Source organism: Colletotrichum paranaense (assembly GCF_030867605.1).
Source record: "Colletotrichum paranaense strain IMI 384185 chromosome Unknown Scaffold_7.1, whole genome shotgun sequence".
Lineage (NCBI taxonomy): Eukaryota > Fungi > Ascomycota > Sordariomycetes > Glomerellales > Glomerellaceae > Colletotrichum > Colletotrichum paranaense.
Window position 1 is genome coordinate 195,834 of NW_026848965.1, and position 21,004 is coordinate 216,837.

Here is a 21,004-nt window from a genome sequence, read left to right on the forward strand (position 1 = left end):
CGACCGAGCCCAAACCGCGGGGTTCGCTCTGAGCGCACGGACCTGTTATCATAATCACCTTATCAAGATTATGGATAAGGCCGCCAAGGAACGTTTTGTCCGATGTGGCTGGTGGCACTTGAATCATGTGACCTCCAGCGTCAAGCCACAGGTCAGCCACACTACCGGCGCGGGCCTGGGGGGACAGGTTCCAGAGCTTCGGGAAATTTTGTCAAGCTGCCCGTCCCGAGAAGTTTAGGGGGTTGCCGACGACGACGACGAACGAACGAAACGAAACGATACGTCCTCATCGACCGATCGGCCGCAAAGCTAGCAACGATGAACTCGGTCCCGGTATTTCGCTTCTCAAAACTGTCCTTTGGCGTCGCCCGGACGAGTATACGGCATGGCCACACGCGGTCGCGACGCAGGACGCCCCAGCATGAGCTCACCAACTTTGAGCCGGGCCACGGCGAGCAGATTTGGGTCTGGAGCCACCTGACCTCGAACCAGGTCATCTACTCGCACACAAAGCAGCTCGAGGTACGTTTTGGAGGCCTTGTTGCTAGCCAATTGGGGCAGCCAATGGCAGATTTCTCTTGGACCATGTTGAAAGAAGAAGAAGAAGCTCAGCTAACATCGCCAAACCTACATAGTCCCACCGAGCCCTCAAACAACTCCCCTTCAACGGCAAAAAGTCCAAACCCGCAAAACTCCGCCGCGACTACTGGGCCCCCATGGCCCTCATCCAGCTCCCCGCCGGCGCCGGCGCAGCAGGCCAGTCCGTCTTCCAAAAGCTCCGCGAGTTCCGCCGCATGCACGAGCTCGCCTGGGAGGACGACCTCCTCTACAGGGAGAAGCGCACCGAGCTCCTCAAGCCAAAGGCCATCAAGCCGTGGGGCGTCAAGAAGGACAAAGCCGCCGCTGCTGCTGGTGCCGTAGACGACGTCAAATACTCCGTCGCCGGCGAGACAGAAGACGCTGACGCCCCCGCCGCCGAGGATACGAAGCCCGCCCCCGAGGACCTCGTCCGCGTCCGCAAAATCGTCCGCAACCGCCACGAGCGCTCCCTAGCCCTCAACGACCAGCGCGCAAACTCCATCGCCGACATGGCCGCCGTCCTCGCCGGCTTCGGCCGCGGCAACCGCCTCGTCGTCAGCAGCCGCGAGAAGAAGGCCGTGCTCGAGGAGGGCAAGGCGCTGGAGGGCCGCAAGTGGTCCAAGGCGCCGCCGGCCAAGACGGAAATTGTCAGCCAGTCTGGCGAAGGAGAGGGCGAGGTGCAAGAGGGCGCCACCAAGGCGCCGGCCGTCGACGAGCTGCTGCCCGCGACGATATACTGGGCCAACGAGGACGACCGCAACTTTGCGCAGGCGTGGTCCGGCAACGTCACGCACGACCTGTTCCAGGACGCCAAGGCGCTCTTGGAGGAGAACCAGTTCGACCCCGAGGAGGAGGTTGTCGCCGAGGTGGAGGCGCCCAAGGCGGCTGCGGAGCCTGTGCAGGGCGCTGGGGACGATACCAACTACAGCATCAAGGAGCCTGTGGCGGAGGAGGGCAAGGAGGAGAGCAAGGACGAGAAAGACAGCAAGGTTGACGCCAAGGCCGATACCAAGGCATAGATATGAAAGTCTATGTATGGGGCGAGAGCTAGGGGAACGAGAGCAAGCAGCAGCACTATCGTGTAAGATTTTTGGCCGAGACCTTTTTTGTCACAATACGGAGAAAATGTGTACATCAAGAAAAATGGACGCGGAGTAAGTATTGTGCGATGGCATGGTTCTTCGTTCATTAAGGAAGAAAAGACTTTGCAAGTCATCTACGCAGTCCTGTTAGAAGTGGCTGGTTATTGGCATTGCCATGTAGACTATTGTATCAATACGGTTACATTGAACCCATGATGGACCGATTTCAAAGTCCCTGATGGAAAAACCTCCTAAAGTTTCCCTAAATCCCTATATCGAACTGTTCCGTTCAAGAAAAAAGAAGCCCGATTTCCCGTTTTATAATCAAAATATGCATGTGTAAATTCCATCCCTTGGTTGGTGGGCGTTCTTGGTCATCAACTTCGTTAAAAGTGTACGTTGTGTATCCGCACGTGTACACCCATCCGTACTTGTCCAGACACGGAGGAATTAGATCTGAATGGCAAACTTCTTGAGGTACTCGTAATCCTTGACGTTGGCATCGACGCACTCGCGGATCTCCTTGAGACCCTTCTCGCCGTACTTCTTGAGCCATTCAGCCTCTTCGGACTCACGGGTGATGACCTTTTTCTCGCGGGGAATTAGCATGCTGCGAAATATACCCCACACTAGTGTCTAGTGTGTGTTCGTCCGCCACACCAAAGGTCAAAAAAATATCCAGCGAGTTTCAAGGAAGTGATTTCAAAAGCGCCCAAGCAAACAGGCAGGTCCTTTTTTTGTATCCAATCTCTTTCTGGGGAATAATTTTCGTTTGGGAGGGGGTACAGAACAACAGTAAAGCACCAGCCGATCAGGGGTAGGGGTTAGGGGTGACTTACATGCTTCTTGTCGCGCGGCTTGAGCGACGTGCTGCCAATGGCATCATCGTGCCAGCCGTTCCACTTTGCAAACTTCTCCTGGGCGACCTTGGTGTCCTCATCGGTCCAGTTAAGCATGTTGTCGGTGAAGTCGAGGCCAACGTGGGCACAGTAGGCGCGGATGACAGCCTCGGGGTCGTCAAGCATGTCATCAGCGTCGACGACCAACAAGTCCTTCTCGTCGACGATGCGCTCACGAATGAGGTAATCAAAGAGACGGCGGAGCTCTTCGTAACCGGCCTCGGACGGGTTGAAGTTTGTCCAGCCCGTCACGGCGTCCAGGGGCGGCTGGGTGCAGCGGTAGTACGAGGGGATGGAGCGGCGCGGGTGGCGGATGAGGAACGTCCACTGGAACTTGCGGAGGATGCTCAAGGGCAGGACGGTGGGGTTGGTGGGCTCGGCCGTGTTGCCGGCGGACGGGACGATGGAGGCTTTTTGCTGGTTGGGCGGGATGATGTAGTAAGCCATATCCTTGATGAAGGCGCGCTTCTGTGGTTGGGTGTTAGTGATCTGGTTGATTGGGATATAGCATCATCATAGTTCTGTGGTGGTGGTGTTGAGCAATAGGTCGAATGCGACGTTGGTCGCGACTCTAAAAGCTCCGCAAGGGTACCAGGGAACGCTGAGCGGCGATGCGCGACATTGTGGCGGCTGCGTTGCAAAGCTTCCCCGGGTGCACGCACGCCAGCACCCCCAGTCATCAAACGCCGCTTCAATCGAAATCAATCCAGAGTTTCGAGAAGCTCTGTTTGAAGCTTCAAAGAGCACCTCCGACCGAAAATTGAATCATTTTGGGGCGTGGAAGGGCAAGTTTGGAATTGACGGTGGTTATGACTGGGGGTCGTAGAAGCTCTGCAACTCAATTTGCCAGGGGTTGGGGGAGTAGCGTACTATAGGGGAATGCATGGGCGGGAATAGTGTGGAGGGGTGTGCGGGTGAGATCGCGATCGGAAAGACGACGACCTCATAATGAGGGGCAAATATGTCTTTGGAGGGGAAAAGGGAATCAGGGGGAGAGGAAAAAACATACATCTTTGCCGGCCTCCTCGATTTGCCTCAGAACATCGGCATACGTCGTCTCGGCGAAGCCAGACTTCTCTCTGCCCTCAGCGTCGTTCTCGAAACGCTCACCAGTCCGCTCAGGGCCATAATAGAACGCATCGCCAAAAGGCTCATGTACACACGCCAGCTTGTCCCGGCGGCTCATAAACACCTAGAATGATGAGAAATCGCCATGTTAGCTAATCCTGCTCTTCTTCACATGGCGCTCGCTGTACAGAAGTAACCCCAGCAGCGAGCTGATGGTGGTTTCGTTGCACAAGCAGAACGAATGAACCCGTGGTAATTCGCTCAACACCACAGGCTCCTCCCTTCTCTCTCTTCCCGCCAGGCCGTCTCTCTTCCCCCCCAAAAGGAACGATTCAGGCACCCTGAACCTTGTCCGTTTTTGGGGTCCGGCGGGATTGCGTGCTCGCTCGTGTCCCAGAGCAGACACCCAGGGAGGAACGAGCAGTGCCAGAAACAAGCCAACAGGCGTTATGGGATTGGGAAATCTCACTCTCTCAAAGGCTGTTGAGCAGGCCCTGGGGTGGGTCGCGCAGAAGATTGGCTTCGAAGGCGTGATGGCCATGATGAAGCACCTCAGCAGCAAAGATGGGGAATTATCCTATGGGATTTGCTGGAATTTGGAACAACCGCCGACGGGGAAGACGGATGATGGAATCCGGCAAGGGGTGAACGGGTAACGGGTAGGCAAGGAACCAAAGTTGCAGAGCTTCTTGGTGTCTTAATTGGCACCTGGTTGTGAGAAGCTCTTGTCGCGATGTCTAAACAACAAAAATGTTGGATGTAGGAGATCGTAAATGTCGAAATAACAAGGTATCGATGGCGAAATCGAAGAGGGACGAGGAGGGAGGGGGAGAGGGAGAAGCTGGTTATAAATCGTTTGGTCCTTCTTCCCCCCCTTCATGGTTCAGCTTTCCCAGAAGCTCTGCAACTCCCGCTTCTACGGTCCAGTCCACGGCAACGGCAACCGCTCCTCACTCGATCCCTCGCGCCGCTGCCGTTCCTTTGCCTATTCACTACCACTTTTCCTACTGTCTACGCCTCTCATGTCCAGGTCCGACTGCCTTGGACCGACAGCCGTCGGACCAGACGATAAACAAAAGGTACGTAGAGTTACTAACTGCGTACTTGTTGCGTCTGGACCATGGGCCAGCACGGTGCCCGGTGAGCCCGCCCCTCCCTTCGGACGGGATGAGAGCGAGAAAGAGAGCAAAGAAGATGGAGTGGTGGTAGGGAACAGCCGAACAGGAAGAGAGGGTACGGTACTTGGTACCGAAAGGATGTGTGTGGCCATGTCCACACTTCACCCACTTGGGTTGAGCCTTGCTGCAACTCGGGACATTTGAATTGTGGGAGAAGAGGGAACACCAACAAGTAGATGGGCAAGTATAAGTCGGGTAAGACGAAAGTACTCTCTCATCCACGTTAACGGGCGGAAAGCAGTGTGAAATCGGACAGGAAACACACCAAAGATACCTCGTCCAGAGACCAGACGGTTCAGCTCTGGTACTTGCCCTACTGCGTACGGATACCTTTGCCTTTGGATACTTCCTCACACCTTTCTACTGACTGAGCAATGAGGTATTCTTCGGATGGGGAAGGCGTCAGTGTATTCTTTTTTCCCATCCTTCCTCGCGGTGCGAACCTTGTCTTACTACGCGCACTACACGTCATAGCACAAGGAATTGATCCGGCACACACCAATTGCAACACAGGCGCCTCTGCGCCCCCAGCAGCACTAAAAGTCTGCCGAGTGTTGCAAGCCCGCTTTTGTCGGATGGGACAAGCTGGGAAAAAAACTCTGTGTTTTTGCGTGCAGCAAGCAGCATGCACATAGGTACAGTACACAATATGGCAGACGCAAGAGACGCGATAAAAAAAAAAGGGTATTTTGCGGGAATCTGGACACTTGCATAGCGTGGGTACTTTTCTTACGCAAGTTTTCACTCGGCCATGGCATCAAGGCCCCAGGGAAGTTCCCGAATGGGTCCCGTTAGGAAAGTCACCAACTCAAAGAGAAGAAAGAGACCCCAGAAAAAAGCAGGGCAAATGGAGACGTTCCGCGGCGGAATGTGTGTCGTCGTGTGGGCCCATCTCGCGCGGGATCCAGCGACGAGCATCATTGTGCTCCAGCTGAGCTCCATCTGGCGACATGTCGAAAAACCTCGGCCTGGCCCTTTTGTGACTGCGACGGCAGATACTCGGCATCTGGGTATGAGGAGTCGGATGAGAAAACAGAGCCAACAAGAAAAATGAGAAGAGGTAAGTATTCAGAGAGAAAACAGCCCAGATCCAGGACCAAACTTTGGTCGCCATTCAACAACAGACCATATCAACCAGGGGTCCTGCAAGTGCTGCGATTTCAGCACGTCTTGTCCATGTAATTTGGACGTAATGGACGTGGAGTTGCCGATCCACCACCAGAAGAATCTCACCGACCGGCGGACGGGCAGAAAAAAGGCAAAGACCACACAAGAAAAAAGACATCCAACAAGAAACGGACATGGACCGGTCCGTTGAGGGAGGAGGGGGGAAAGTCAAACTAGACAGGAAAGAGGGGTTCAGCTCTGTGTGTGTGTGCGTGTGCAAGTGCACGGCAGACAGAGCAGGTGCACCTCAACAAGTTGCAAGAGCTTCGCAGAGCTTCCTAGAGCTTCTGGCAACCCCGACAACTCCAGGTCACCCCCTTCCGCACCACGCTAAACAGTTGCAAGAGCTTTTTGACCCCTTCCACACCCAGTACAGAGCTTCGCGAAACTAACTTTGGCTCTACTCCTTGGTCTCCATCCTTCACGACAGCCAGCACATTGTAAGAAGGACCCAGACGATAGATAATCAGGCTTGCTTGGCAAATCTGCTCATCTTGTTGGCTGACCTTTTGGGAGGGTGCGTGTGTGGCCGTAGCCATGAATGTAGCCGGACGGGCGTTGTGAGACATTCGGACATAGGGCACGCGACCAGCCCTCTCTCTGCTCTCATCTCGCTCACGTTCTCTCTTGAGACCATCACATGTAGCTCGAGCTGTAGCGATTGATCCGTCGCTTTTCTCCTTCACCAACTCTTGCGTGGGTTGGAAAAGCTCTGCATATGACAACTCATCCGTAACCATGGACAATAGGAGGGTCCTTCTCGTCATCGTTGTCGGCCCCCTTTTTCCTCTTGTCACGATTGAACCATAAACCAGGTCTCACAACGCCACCAGCTCGGCGTGAAGACTCGGCCATCAAAGGCTCATCTTAGACCTTCCCAGGTATCCATCGCTCCATCACAGAGCCAGGGTCGGAAGAGGCATTTTCAGACCATTCCAATGTATCCATGAGTCGACTCAGCATATAACCAGGGTTGAAGAGGCAAAAACAGGAGGTAAAACGCCTCAGAAAGACGGACGACGGGAAGACTTTTTTCGTTCCGCGGTGGCATTTTGCTGCGTTTCCATTACACAATGGCTAAGGGGACCGAAGAAAGGGACAGTTCAGTCATCCCACGCTCCCACGCTCCTGGAGGGTCCTGGTGACCTGGTTCCAGCCCTCACAATGCACCTCCTTATCTCGAATCGACATTAGTTGCGATGTCGTCAGCCAGTCCAGGCCTGTTCCGTCCAATAGACTCCCCTTGTGTGTTCCCAGCAATAGCATGGCGTGCCCGCCCACTCGCCCCGTTTCCCCTTTCGTGGCCCTTTGTAGGCCGCAGTACCGCAAAACCTCTCAGTATTTGGCATGTAGACCAGATGTAGCCTCGAAGCATGTCCCGCGTGCCATGTCAACGTTTTGCTCAGGGATCATCGGCAGTCGCCAGAGACGGCCGTCGCCAACACCGACATCCATAGAGTTGCCGAAGGTGAATCAGGCAAGGGGAATAGTCCAGGGCCTAGAAGCCAGACAGAGAGATAGAGAGTGAAAGAGAGAGAGAGACCGCAAGCCAAGTCACGAGGAAGGGAGGGGAAGACCACCAGCCAGTCCCTCCCCCTCTCACGACCGCTGGTCCTCCCAGCTCCCAAGCCACCGCCATCTCTCCGCCACCCGAGCCACCCCGTCCAGCGCCCCCTTGACCCTCGCCTCCGGATCCCGGAACCGGTGCCCCTCAAACTCGACGAAGAAGACATAGTTGAACGGCGCCGTCAGGCTCGGCCGGCTGTTGATGCTCGTGAGATTCGTCCCGTAGCGCCGGAAACACTCCAACACGTCCGCCAGCGCGCCGGGAGCCTCGTGCGGGACCGTGAACGACACCATGGACTTTGTCTTCGTCTTTGGTTTCACGCAGTGGCCTGGCATCTTTTGCTTCTCGTCCAGCCCCTTTCGGATGATGAAGAATCGCGTCGTGTTGTCCTCGCGATCCTCGATCGTCCGCGCGAGCACGTCGATGCCGTGCATACCCGCCGCGATCTCGCTCGAGATGGCGGCGCTCGTCCCCGTCTCGTCCAGGCTGACCAGCTCCGCCGCGCGACTCGTCGAGCTAACGTCGATGGCCTCGATGCCCTTGAGATACGTCTGCAAGAAGGCGACGCACTGGCCCCACGCCTGCGGGTGCGAGTACAGGCGCCGGACGTGCTTGAGGCTACACAGCGGCTTCGTCCGCGGCTTCAGCGGGTTCGGGTCCGACGCCGTCGGCGTGCAGGCGCCGGAGCCTTCGTCTCCTCCCCGTAGTCCCGGACCGGCGGCGGCGTCGTGAGCCGGGTCCGGACGGCGGCCGACAAGAAAGTGGTGCACGTCGAGGTAGATCTCGCCGCAGACCGAAATGTCTGGGTACAAGCCGTTGCGGTCGGCAAAGTTGTCCAGCGTGAATAGGACGGACCCATTGGTGGAGTTCTCGACGGGAACGACGCCAAAAGCGACCTCGCCGGCTTGTACGACCTCGAAGATGTCTGATGGACGTTCCGATTCAAGTCAGACGGGAGATAGCACACGGCACGGCGCAGGAACGAAAAATAGAGAGAATGAGAAAAGGGGGTGGGTGCCAAGAACAGCAGAGACGACATAATGAAGAAAAAGGGTGGTGAGTTACGTGCCTGTGATATTGACAACGGGTCTCAGATCCCATTCATCTTCTGGGAAGGCCTGTAACGAAGCCTGCGATGCAAAAAGTTAGAGATGATTGACAAGTCTCACCACACTTGGCATATGCCGTGCGAGGTGTGATCTCTTTTCTTCAGGTTCGTGGTACCTACCTGGTGCGTGTACGAGGCCTGGGGGCCCAAGAAGCCCACCAGAGGCTTGACTCCTCCGCCTGCAGCCTCCGCCGAAACCTGAGACTTGTCACTCATGGTTGGATCGTGATGTGACGAAAAAGTCTCGATGAAGGGCGGATCAAAGCACGTGAGCGTAGATTTGGAGGAGGCTTTCAAAATTGAGCAGTGCGATGAGCCGTGGATGATTATTCGTCCGAGAATGCTTAGACACACACGCACAGAAGTCGTCTGCGTGGCCGTGGAAGTCGGCGGACGAGGATGATGATGAGGAGGAGGAGCAAAAGGAGGGGCCCTTTATTTCCGGATTCCGGGTAGCTGCGTCGGGGTCGCACCTTGGCGCGGTCGATTGCTGCAGAACACAAAAGACGGCTTTCTTGTACTATCTCGAATACGAAGCCGAATTCGATGACTGATCTGCGCGTGTCCTACAATTGCTGGGGGCGCAAAGTCGACGACCAACGGGGCTGTCAGAAGTTTAGACGTTGTGGTGGTGGTGGTCGTCGTCGATATCGGAGGTTGAGTGGTGGATTGGGCTTTTTTTTTCCTGGCTAGAAGGGGGAGGGGTTGCTCCCGCGGGGCATGGGGAAGATGCTCCACTCGCCGATGAGCAAATGCCGGGCCCGGCACGACTAAGACATTTGCGACCTTTGCCAACTCGCCGTCTTGGAGTCGACGATTTGGTTTACCTGTTGAGCAGTCGTGGTCAGCCATGCTCATTTTTTGGATATACTGCGATGGCAAGTTTGCCGTCGTGGTAGCCGCTCCATGACAGTAAACTCACCATGGACGAGACACAGCTCAAAAAGTTGTCTCCTTCGGGTCAGCCGCCTTAGGACTGACAGCGGATCGTCCGTCGCTCAAGAAAATCCAGCTCTGACATTAACAACTTGGGTCATGTGCGTATGTCGAGGGTGTCTCCTTGTTGGTACTTTCACTCTGCGTTGGTATGCACAACACGCTTTAAGCGTGTGCTCAATTCCGACGATCGTTCTGGTCTCGTGAGGTGTGCTTGCCAGTGTATCAGACCAAAAGTCTTCGGCTGCCGTGTGTATGTCTGCGACAACATTGGACGTAGATGATATCACAGCGGTCTCAGTAGCGAAAGGGGGCTATCGGACTATTAGCAAAGGCGGTCACCCTTGACTGCCGCTCATATCTTCAGCCGGCCGACTGCCGTCCGTGTCTTATCATACACAACACCGTCACGCCCCGCCATTTCCAAGGAAATGTGTTTCTTCCCAGTGAAGTAGTCCTGATAGCTCGCCGGTCCTTGATAGGAGGCCCTAGATAAGATGACGACATGTTTGATTGCTCACGCTGGTCTGGCGTCCTTGCCGTCACAGGGTGTTGCTCATCTAGCACCGGCCAAGTCGCTTCACCCATCAGCTAAGCATCAACACGTCAATCAGTCAGCAACCACAATGGCGGCATCACGAGACCTTGTACTTGAAACAGAATGAGTTTTGCGTTTTTGTGATGACAAGTTCTCTGAACGAGATGAAAGGATACTGTCGAGACTCAGACGGAACCACTGGAAGACTGACGACGATAATGCTAGGAGACAGAGACTCGTCCTGTCCGCAAAACCTCTCTCTCGTCAGCCATCCCGATGAGCCCGCGTACACGAGAAACACGAAACGACGGTTGAGTCAAGAGCGCCGCAGCGTCATGCGCCCGGAACGGCGTCGTTATGCTCAGGCCGCAAACCTTCCGGAGCCCGAGACTCCTCTTTCTCCGTTGATGCCGGGCAGATGGCCAAGCCGATAGCCGTCCATGCGGGGACCGGCGACCCGCCCGACAGGCCGACTTGCCGACAGTGCCGAAATAGGAACTCATGGTTGCCGTGGCGGGGGCGGCGGTGGCGGCGGAGCTGTGTGGAGCATGGACTTCGTCCGAAGCTGGCGGTAAGTGGCGCATCCTGGCGTGCCTGATTGGATTTTTTAGCGTTTCCGCACCAATCCCAGCTGGGAGTTCGTCGCAACTCTACTCCCCTTCAATTTCGAGTAGACTTTTTTCTTTCCTTCTCAGACTCTCTGCGAAAACCCCGTCTTTCACAAGCTGCAATGTTCATGCTGCTGTGATGCTTCGAATCTGCTGCAGGGGTGAAGCACGGCATCTATGGCGCAATAGCTGCTTTGAACCGGGCCTTTGGAAAGGAGCAGGGAATGCTGGGACAGTGGTGAAAGTTACCCCGTAGCTTTCATAGCAACACGGAGGCAGCAAGCGACTCCTTCGGTCTCGGTCCCGTTCCGTAGACCACGATACGAGTTCGAAAGTTCATCGCGAGTAGTGTTAGTTGCGACGACAAGGCGGTCGTGGCCTCATCTTGGTCTTTCAACATGTTTCTGTTTCTTTGGAACCCTGTCCACGTGGAAGGCCACCGGTCAAAGGTCACACAAGCCACGGCTGACGACGTCAAGTTTGAACGACACGACAAGGCTCAAGCAGAAGCAGCAAGGGTCGTCGTCCGTGATGAGCAGCTAGGAAGGGTAGTGAGGTGCCGGCGCGCCGGGAGAAGACCTTCCCACAAGCCGATCTCCATCGCTTATTGCAGAGTGGCAGCGTGGCTAGGACCGATGGCTTTCTCTGAATGAGGGGGATTAGCACCAGGCCGAAATGTTTGTACCGCAACGAGATATATGCAAGGCAGATCTTCCAAGGTTTCATGTTTCAGGCTTGTTGACGCCCGCTCTGACCAGGCCACGTTGGCACTCCATTTTAGCTGACCAGACGGCCGGATCTAGGATTGCTCTGCAGAAGAACACACCCTTTTTGGATGGTTTCCAGGCGGTCTGGTCTGAAACGTGAGCGGCGCGCTCTAGGGGACATATTTGGGAATATCGTCAGTTTTCAAGGAGTCATCTGTGTCGGCAAATGCCAAGTCTTGGTTGACCGTATGTGTTCCCCTCTCCTTGGGTGGCGACCAAGCGGTGATCGGGCCATAACTCATTTCCTTCGCATGACTGCAGTCACTGCATGTCCCCACAGTCGCGGACTGCTTTCGCCGAAGAATCAGCATCAGGAGCAGATGGGGATAAGCATGAGGTGCCCTGCGCGTCCTTCTGTGCGACGACGGCACAAACGGCTGCGTATCTTTCCAAAATAGCAGCGGTGGCGTAACCAAATCCACCAACATGCCGTGGAATGAATGGCACCTCAGCACTGTCAATTTCGCAGACCGTGGGTCAAAAGGTTGCAGGAAAAAGAAAGGTGACGTACATCTGTACTCTGTGTACACACATGTCAGGTGAACATTGTGATGTCTCCTAGCCCTGAGTTTTCGTAGTATTCAGAGGTGTCACAGCAATAAGTGCGCCGTCCAGAGCTCAGCTGTGTGTCACATGGCGCCTCTTACAAGCAGAGAAAAGTCAAAAGGCGGCTCGAAATGACAATGTAGGTGATTGGCTCAAGATGTGCCAAAGAAGGCAAAGAGGCTCTGGAAGGGGTGAGGCCCAGCCGGGATGATCCACGATGCGCAAAGTGACGGTGAACGCCCTCTCCACGTTAGACGTGCCTTGGGCTCAGACTGGCGTCGCCGTGTTAATTAATCTGAGGGGGCGCCAACGCCGAAAGGTAAGTAGAAAGGACGCTCCGTAGCTCCCCCGAGTTCCCCCAGTCTTGCGAGCCAATTCCCATATGGAGACTGGTGAAGTAATGAAGCGCAGTGGTGCCGTGGTGGTCAAGTCTTGGTAGTCCCTGGTGTCCAACGAAGGAGCAGCGAAGACACGGCGGGATATTGGCGCCCAGAGGAGGGAAACCAGGGATGCAGGGCAGCGGAGAGGGTGTCGAGACGTGCGACACGACTGGTTTCAAGCGATCCAGCCCCGAGTTGAGTGCGGGAGTGCGCCGGAGCCAATCACCGGTGGACGCAGGCCATGCTGCCGGCCTCTGCGAATCTTCCACCGGCCTTATCACTGTGAACTACTGCAGTTCTGTTGTGCTGTCCTCGGCGAACAGCTTACGCTTGACTTCCCTAGCGGGCACCTCTTGGTTCGTTGATAGGTAGTTCACGATGGTTGGTGGCGACCTGCTCCTCCTGGCAAGCTGAGAAAGCAAATAGGGGATTGCAGCCAAATTATCAGGGTGTGTTGGTCTGCTCGTTAGGCCTGTCACGTCGCAAGGAGTCGGCTCCATTGTATGGCGTCCATTCAACAGACCAGATCTCCGCCTGTTGGTCAGCGGCAAAACCAATCTTCGCCTATCGTGTAATCGTGTCATCGTCCCAAGCAGAGTGGAACCGGCGGAGGTATCATCGCAGCGGGGATCTCTGACCCTCTCGTGATCCGGGCGAGACGGACAAGCTCTTGTTGTTGACAGCGTCCGGTTGCGACGGTGACCTCCTCCCAGGAGCCGGGTATTGTTGTGGAGAGCTCATGCCGGGCCATGGTGTGTATCCGGATGGATAGAAGAGACCACGGAACATGGCATGCCAACGTGTACGTTTGGCGGGCCGCCTTGTCACTTGCACCCGAGAAGGGATCGTGAGCAGGCCTCTGCGGGCGGGTTACGGGTAGGCTGACGATAAGACGACGTCTGGCACCACGGAGGCGAGGCCGTGCATGATGGCGTGGCTACTAACCACTCGGTATTCGTACGCCTCGGTGGCTTTCATGGTATGGCCGAAGCCATCGTTGTGGAAGATTGTGTTCCAGAGGAAATTGCATCCCATCTTTGTCGGGAGTCAAGGGCGGTCGAGGTCCGAAGAGAGGCGCCGTGACGTGGCTTTGGCGAACAGAGTCTGAGGCTTTGAATAGGAACAGTCTTGCAAGCAAGGGGCGGGCGGCGCGCGCAACCAAGCGGGTTTGCTGACGGGCCAAGAATAGCAGAGAAAGACTCGGATGGGCGCGTGTAGGATTGTTCCAGAGGTGAGCGAGAAGCCGGGGTGTTCTCTGATTTGTTTGAAGAACAACTTGAGCTTGGTCGGCACAACTGAATAAACAAACTACCACCCGCCCATCTGCCACTGTTCACGGACTCCGTGGCTGGACGTGGTTGCTATTTTGTTGCACCTCTTTTCTTCTCAGAGTCCCTGCAGGCTCTAATGTGTGTGGTCGTCATGATGAACAGGCCGTGATGCATCAGAAGCACGAGAGGGTCTCTTGTGGCACACTGCAATACAAGAACACGAGATATCGACTTGGCGGCGATTGGCCAGGCGGCGGGGGTTGCATGACGGCGCATTGAGGAGGGCAAATTACACGTTGGGGACACATTGGGGGATACTGGGGACGTTTCGGGGGGGGGGGGAAGACGGCTCACGGCTGTGTAATTCCTCAGGACTTCCTCAGGTACATTGTCCATGTTTCTGGTTGGAAGCATGGGAAGGCACGCTCCAGAGTCTTTCTACCTAGAGTACCTTCCTCAGTGATGGGCAGTAAAATGCGCTTGGAAAGTACTGACTGGGCAGTCAAGCAGTAAGGGCAAGTGCTAATGAGGAGTCACGACAGCTCAGGGCAGGTACTGACTGAGGAGGGCAGGTGCCGCTGCAGAGCCAAAGTTTGGGTGGGGACGTGCGGCGTTGACCCTGCTTGAGCCAGTTTCATGAAGCCGCCGCCGTCGCCATACCCTTGCAAACGCCCTTTTAAAGGTTGCCATGTTGCCAAGGGTGCATACAGGGGCTTGGCTACTCCATCCATGATCCGCCATCGCGCCTGAGACTCATCGTGGAAGGAGAGGAGAGAGAAACAGAAGAAGCCTTTGGCCAGCGAAAACCTTGTTGAATCGACGTGCCATTTTGCCGTGTAATGTCGCTCTTGAGTGGACCGCAAACCCGAGGGAACCGGGCAAGTTGGCCAGAAATGGAGGCTCTTTGACGGCATCTTGGGACACATTGCTAGCACACATAGTAAGCCTCTTCGAAGTACTGTGTAAGCCTGTACTGCGTATGGCAGGTAGATAACATGCCCAAGCAAAATGAAGAAACACTACTCCGTACCCAAAGACTCGGTGACGAAGAAGACCAGGGGATAGCTGAACAATACGTCAAAAGACCAGACCTCAAACAACGCGAACAAAACCTTGCCGTACGCCTCATCGTCGTCGTACCCCTTTGCAACGTTGCCTTTCTCTCTCTGTCACAGTGGCTAAAAGCCCAAGACTCAAGGGCAGACTCTGCGGAAAGCTTCTCGAGTGTGTTTGTTTCCCCCAAGTTTCTGCCTCAAGCGAACAGACGCATCAGGGCCGTTGCGAGGACTGTGCGGCCTGTAAATCTCGTGTTTTGTAGCTCAGCTTTGCTTTGCTTTGCTATACAGTGATACCGTCCGTTGTTCCAAGGTTGTACACACACAGCACCTCAGAGAGATCCCTCTTTGCATTGGAGCCTCAGCCAAGTCCATTTCCTTTCACGGACTGCTGCGACAGCACACAAAGTGACAAAGGAAGAAGCAGCATTGGAAGCTTGTTGCCGCCCTCCCCTCTTCTGGCCTTGCCCCCTGCTGTATGGTCTGTGGTCGCTCACCTCAGGTAGAGTCTCTGTGGTGGTGCTTGCTGCCCACCCGTAGATGAAGTATCTCGCATCCCAACTCGTGTGTGAAGATACCTCTGAGGCTGCTTACACCTGCACCACTCACACACCCCTCCCTGCCGCTGGCTCTCAAGTGCAAGTCCCCTGCACCCCCAAAATCCATCATTAACCCTCCCCTTCCCTCCTCTTTTTCCCTCCCGGCCGAAGTACCCGTAATTCCACACACGACATTCGCCCTCACCAAATTCCCTCCTCTGCGTCTCCAAGCAGAAACCAGGCCTTTACGGTCCGGCACTGAAGAGGCTCGACATTCTCCAACTCAGATCCAGCGAGAGACACTTACATTCCACATTTTCGCTATATCGCAGCTTCTTCGCTTCTATCGCATCCGGCCCGACGCCTTGTTCCCTGTCTCGGAAACCTGCCTGACGGAATCCTCTCTCGGCACGACGCGCTCCAGGAGAGGCAGCTGAGACAAACCCCTCCCGCGATCACCACCGCCATCGACCACGTCAACTTCACTTCAGTCAATGTCCACCTGACGTATCACAATTACAAGATGGCAATGCTGGCCCCCAAAACCGCATTCCCGGCACCGCTGGGCTCCAGCAATCCCATGGTTTCTAGCGTTTCTACCGGTGCCGCACCGCCCTCAAGACGGGCACCCACGATCTCGAACCAGTCCACAGCCTACGCCAGCCCGACCGAATCCGAATTCTCCGAGAGCGATGGCCCCGATGCCGTCAAGAACTGGGACGAGGACAAGGTCTGCGACTATTTGAGGAGCGTCAAATGCGGCGAGTACGAGAAGCTCTTCCGTAAAAACCACATCAATGGCGAGAACCTCCTCGAGCTCGACAAGGATGTCCTCAAGGAGATGGGCATCGAAAAGGTCGGCGACCGCGTGCGACTGTTCCTGGGCATTAAGAAGTTGAGGACAAAGGCCTACGCCAACCAGAAGAAACGGAATAGGGTACGTGCAAGACCGGCTTCTCCTCTCGCGGCACCGTCATATGCCGTCAGCAATGGGTAACACAGCTGACATTTGACCACTGCAGGACTCGTTCGGTGGCCTCGACCAATTCACCCCGTCGTCGGGCGGGTCTTCTCGACCATCTGCTTCAAGTGCTCGTACCGCGCCCACGCCTTCCATGAACAAGCGCTACTCCAGACAATACGACTCCCTTCCCCTGGAGAGCGCTTCTTCCCGTCCCAACTCACCCCTTCCCGGCACGGATGCCATCCGCCCTCTGCGAACAAGATATGGCCAAAGTCCCGGCTATGTGAGTAGCGCCGGGCAATCCGTCCCCCAGACCGGCCGATTGGTAACTTCCCATACCAGGAATAACTCCAGTATGGATGGTTCACTGATGGCTGGCTTACCGCAGAATCAGGATGTTATTCGCGTCATTTCCACCGGAGGAGTCACAAAGGTCGTCAAAATCGCCGACTGCAACACGTGTGAGGAGGTCATGCGAGTCACCCTTAGGAAGTTTGCACTACGAGAGGATCATGAGAGGAACTACTGCTTCTGGGTACTGGCCGGCATTGAGCCAGACCCGAACCAGTGCCGGCGACTCGGCGATACGGAGTTGTGGCGGATTATCAAGGACCAGAAACGTCCTGAACGGAATCGCCTGATTCTTCGCCGTGTCCCTGCTGGTGAGCCAGGCATGCCCGAGCTCGAGAGAGCAGCGGGCATCGCCATTGAGGAGGCGCAGCAAAATCACAGCCGCGCCCTCGAGACTGTGGATAAGAGAAGCCAGATGAAGGTGCAAAAGCTTCTGGGTGAGAGATGGAACGACGAGCTGCAACATCCTCTTTCACCGGTCTCTTTCCACGACCGGGAGCGCAACGTGTACAATACCGCCAAGGAGCTGGAGCGCCCCGCATCCAACGACGGCCCAAGATCTGCCGGCGGACCCAGGAGGAATAAGGGCATCTTGCGGTCGTTTGGCGGGTTGCGTCCTCCCAGCGAGCTCATCGCCTCGGACCTCACATCTTATTTCCCGGATCATCCCAGAGAGGAGATTGACAGGACCGCTCGTCTGTCCATGAGAAGATCAACCCGTCTGAGCAAGGTCAACAGCCGTCTGAGTGTGGCTAGCAACCTCAGCTTCGCGTCTAGCATCCAAGATGCACCCCCTATTCCGACCATCGCTGACAGCTGGCTCCACGCCGGTAGTGCTCCCAAGGCGCGATCAGGCCTGCGGGTCACCCACTTCCGCGACTCCGTCGCCTCTTCAATGCTCGACACCTTGCAAGAGGAGTCGCCTGTCGAACCGAACCGCAAGTCCTACGTGTCATTCGCCGACAGCTCCGACGGTGCTAGTGCAGCCGCTCTCAGCGTGACGGACCCCGAAGGTAACGTTACGCGGCGAAGCTACTTCGAGACCGACGGCTCAACGGGTTCAGGTTCCCTCAAAGATCTTACGGCGGCGCTCAATGAAGACGGCGAGGACGCCGACGAGGAGCTCGAGAGCTTCCTCGCAGGAGAGTCCTGGTCTGACGACAAGTGGATGAAGGGAGCCCTCATCGGTCAAGGCTCCTTCGGTTGTGTCTACCTCGCCCTGCATGCCGTGACCGGTGAGCTTCTTGCCGTCAAGCAGGTCGAGGCGCCCGCTCCGGGCGCCAACAGCCAAAACGACGCACGCAAGAAGAGCATGATCGAGGCCCTTAAGCGGGAAATCAGTCTGCTCCGCGACCTTCGACACCCGAATATCGTTCAGTATCTGGGTTGCAGTTCGTCTACCGAGTACCTCAACATTTTCCTCGAGTACGTTCCTGGCGGTTCCGTCCAGACCATGCTCAACTCGTACGGCGCTCTTGGAGAGCCTCTTGTGCGCAGCTTTGTCCGCCAGATTTTGACTGGTCTGTCGTATTTGCACGATCGCGAGATCATCCACCGAGACATCAAGGGCGCCAACATCCTCGTGGACAACAAGGGCACTATCAAGATTTCCGATTTCGGCATCTCCAAGAAGCTTGAAGCCACCAACATCCTGTCCGGCGCCAACAACAACAAGCACCGCCCCTCCCTCCAGGGCTCCGTCTTCTGGATGGCCCCCGAGGTTGTCAAGCAGACCTCGTACACCCGCAAGGCCGACATTTGGTCGCTCGGATGCCTGGTTGTTGAGATGATGACAGGCACACATCCGTACCCCGACTGCAGTCAGCTGCAGGCCATCTTCAAGATTGGTGGCGGTAAGGCGGCTCCCACGATTCCGGAGCACGCTTCTGAAGATGCCAAGACCTTCCTTGCTCAGACCTTTGAGATGGATCACAACCTGCGGCCGAGTGCGGACGAGCTGATGCTCAGCCCTTTCCTGGCTCCCATCACATAGTCTTTGCGTTGCAACAGATACCCCCCTCTTCGATTCTTTGGGCTCTTGCCGCTACATTTGTAGCGGGATACTGTCCTTTTTGTACCTATTTTTCTTACGAAACTCAACACTTCCCCATGTCCTCGCGCCAGGACGGGGTTTATATACTGGGACGAGACAGCGGGTTGTCTCTCTTTTTGTACGTGCGAGCGGCCGCTGGAAGGACCCGACGATAAAGCATGGACATGGTTGGACTTCTCCTTGACATTCACGCATGGGCTGGCGAATGGAGAGAGGCTATAAAGATTTGGCATTTCACGGGCACCGGGGGGGCATGAAACAAGAGAGTGTATAATAATATCTCGATGAGAAATGACACTGAAGGGGAATAATGAGCCTCGGGTTACAGTACATCATACAACTTGCACATCATGTGAGACGCGGTTTGTCAATCCGTCGTGGTAGTATCAATTGACACCCTAAAAAGTCATCGGCCGAATGAGCTGATGCTCTCACGAACCTGCCCCAGCGGTATGGTCGAAGGTCCCCGCGACACTGGGCGTCATAGCAAGCATCCCATCTCGTTTGCTCGCTCACTCAGCGGGACGGGGAAGGAATTAGTAGAAGCTCGGATACATCTCGTAATCAGCCGCTGTCACCATTCATTTCCCGCCAGCCTTGGTCTGGGTATCCAACATCGAAACAAGTAATCAGTGAAGCCCTTTTGCCCATTTTTCTTCCTCATTGGGAAGAGAGAGCGGTACCCGAGACAGGTACGTAAAGTATGCCATCGCCCACGTCCCTGGGTACGGATAAGCACAATCAATTCACCGATGGGCGGCGGAGATTATTCTCTATTAACTTTCACAAAGTTGTGTGAAAATGCTCCGTACGGATACTTTTGCGACTCGTGTAGGGATAGTTGCCGTGTGTCATTTGCCTGATGTTCCAGTTTTTGTGTGCCCAAAGGGGATTTGTCCCTGGCAAAGCCATGTGCTTGGTTCCCATTTTCTGCGCGGGGGGATAAATTACTCGTTTCCCTATTTTTGGTGGGAGACTGGGAGTGAGGGTGAGGTGAGAGATGATGATGATTATCTTCATTATTTTAAACCTCGTTGTTCATCCTATTCCCCTCGTGCCCCCATGCTGCAGGTTTCCCCTCTCGGCGACTCTGGAAATACAGATCTGCGGGCTTGCAGGAGTGTGGAGTTTATGTTGTGAGCATGGCTTGCATGGGTTTGGTTGGTGTCTGCTGGGGGCTATTTTTGTGGTGTCTGCTGGGGGCTGTTTCTAGGCCGGCAGCTTGCCCGGGTTTTGCTTTCCCTGCTCAGCGTTAATTTGATTATTTGAGTCTCTGCTTCGCGAAATATTCGTCCCTTTTGCCAAAGTCGTTGGAGGCTGGGAGATAGAGCCCATGAGACGTGCCTGGTTAGATGAATGCGGGAATGTAATTCTAGGTGTACGAAAGCGAAGACGAATAACTTACCATGCGGATGATCAAATTCATCTCGCGGCTCGGCCTCACGTTGAACCGCTATCAACACCCAAAGTCTGGACCGAGCGCCTAAGAGGATAGATCAAAGGTTAGAGAAAAGGCTCTAGTATCCTTTGAGCAATCTGATAAAATGAAATCTACATGCAAATGCAGGCTCCTGGGGGCTGGAGCTACTCGGGTTTCGAACTTCGAGATCGCCTTCTATCCTCCCCATTCAGGTCAGGATGCTGGATTGCTGCTGATCATCGGGTTACGGATGTCTAGCAACACCGAGGCGGAGATGTGCCCAACTTCCAAGCTCCAAGTGCTTGTTTTTGCCTTCAGCTACCCAATGATCGTCTCTTGGAGAGCGTGATGGTCATCAAAGAAGACTAGGGATTTATTCGTAGTCGCTGCCAACAAAAACTTGTTAGAAGTCTTTGAAGGGGAGAGGGCTCGGACAGCCGTTTGTGGGCACCGCTAGATGGGTTCCCATGTCTTCTTCGCAGACGCTAGCAGCAGCAAAACGTGCTTCGGGACGTTGCGATTTCCACCGTGTATGGGGAGTGAACATGGGAGCTTGGAGGCTTGAGGGGGCCATACGGCATCTCAGTTCCGAGGCTCAGAGTGAAACTCGCCGGTCATCCTTTTTCCCATTTTGCCGCCCTTTCTGTGATCCGTCATCTGCAAGTTGCGGACTCGAAGGGGGTCGCGCGGGCTGCGGCGTTGACGTGATTTACTAATGTTGGGCGCTGATTGAGGGTTAGCCGCGGAAGCCCGTCTGCTTCGTGATACGTCGTACTATCGAAACCTACTATGCGAGCCGCATTAGTTTCCTTAGGTCTCGCAGCTCTCGACAGACTGCTTTTTCAGCCTCCAAGGCGTGAAAGGCCTAGAACTTACGGACAGACGGACATCGAGTGTGAGAGACTAAGAAGTCTAGAACCACCACTCC

The 21,004-nt window shown here is 55.3% G+C and overlaps 6 protein-coding genes across 6 annotated transcripts; 2 read left to right on the plus strand and 4 right to left on the minus strand.

Annotated features, from left to right (window-relative positions):
- Window positions 1-318: 318 nt before the first annotated feature.
- CPAR01_08861 (uncharacterized protein) lies at window positions 319-1,598 on the plus strand (the record flags this gene model as incomplete). The annotated part of the gene is made up of 2 exons (XM_060493128.1): window positions 319-522; window positions 636-1,598. The coding sequence occupies 2 exons, from the start codon at window positions 319-321 to the stop codon at window positions 1,596-1,598; spliced, it is 1,167 nt and encodes a 388-aa protein (XP_060347258.1).
- A 513-nt stretch (window positions 1,599-2,111) lies between these two features.
- On the minus strand, window positions 2,112-4,169 carry CPAR01_08862 (uncharacterized protein; the record flags this gene model as incomplete). Its single annotated transcript, XM_060493129.1, has 4 exons — window positions 2,112-2,297; window positions 2,501-3,028; window positions 3,570-3,752; window positions 4,098-4,169. The coding sequence occupies 4 exons, from the start codon at window positions 4,167-4,169 to the stop codon at window positions 2,112-2,114; spliced, it is 969 nt and encodes a 322-aa protein (XP_060347259.1).
- Window positions 4,170-6,251: 2,082 nt separating this feature from the next.
- CPAR01_08863 (uncharacterized protein) lies at window positions 6,252-6,713 on the minus strand (the record flags this gene model as incomplete). Its single annotated transcript, XM_060493130.1, has 1 exon — window positions 6,252-6,713. One exon carries the CDS (start codon window positions 6,711-6,713, stop codon window positions 6,252-6,254), a length of 462 nt encoding a protein of 153 aa, XP_060347260.1.
- An 859-nt stretch (window positions 6,714-7,572) lies between these two features.
- On the minus strand, window positions 7,573-8,864 carry CPAR01_08864 (prephenate dehydratase; the record flags this gene model as incomplete). The annotated part of the gene is made up of 2 exons (XM_060493131.1): window positions 7,573-8,465; window positions 8,765-8,864. 2 exons carry the CDS (start codon window positions 8,862-8,864, stop codon window positions 7,573-7,575), a joined length of 993 nt encoding a protein of 330 aa, XP_060347261.1.
- Window positions 8,865-12,710: 3,846 nt separating this feature from the next.
- Window positions 12,711-13,007, minus strand: CPAR01_08865 (uncharacterized protein; the record flags this gene model as incomplete). The annotated part of the gene is made up of 1 exon (XM_060493132.1): window positions 12,711-13,007. One exon carries the CDS (start codon window positions 13,005-13,007, stop codon window positions 12,711-12,713), a length of 297 nt encoding a protein of 98 aa, XP_060347262.1.
- A 2,804-nt stretch (window positions 13,008-15,811) lies between these two features.
- On the plus strand, window positions 15,812-18,596 carry CPAR01_08866 (uncharacterized protein; the record flags this gene model as incomplete). Its single annotated transcript, XM_060493133.1, has 2 exons — window positions 15,812-16,225; window positions 16,311-18,596. 2 exons carry the CDS (start codon window positions 15,812-15,814, stop codon window positions 18,594-18,596), a joined length of 2,700 nt encoding a protein of 899 aa, XP_060347263.1.
- Window positions 18,597-21,004: the final 2,408 nt, after the last annotated feature.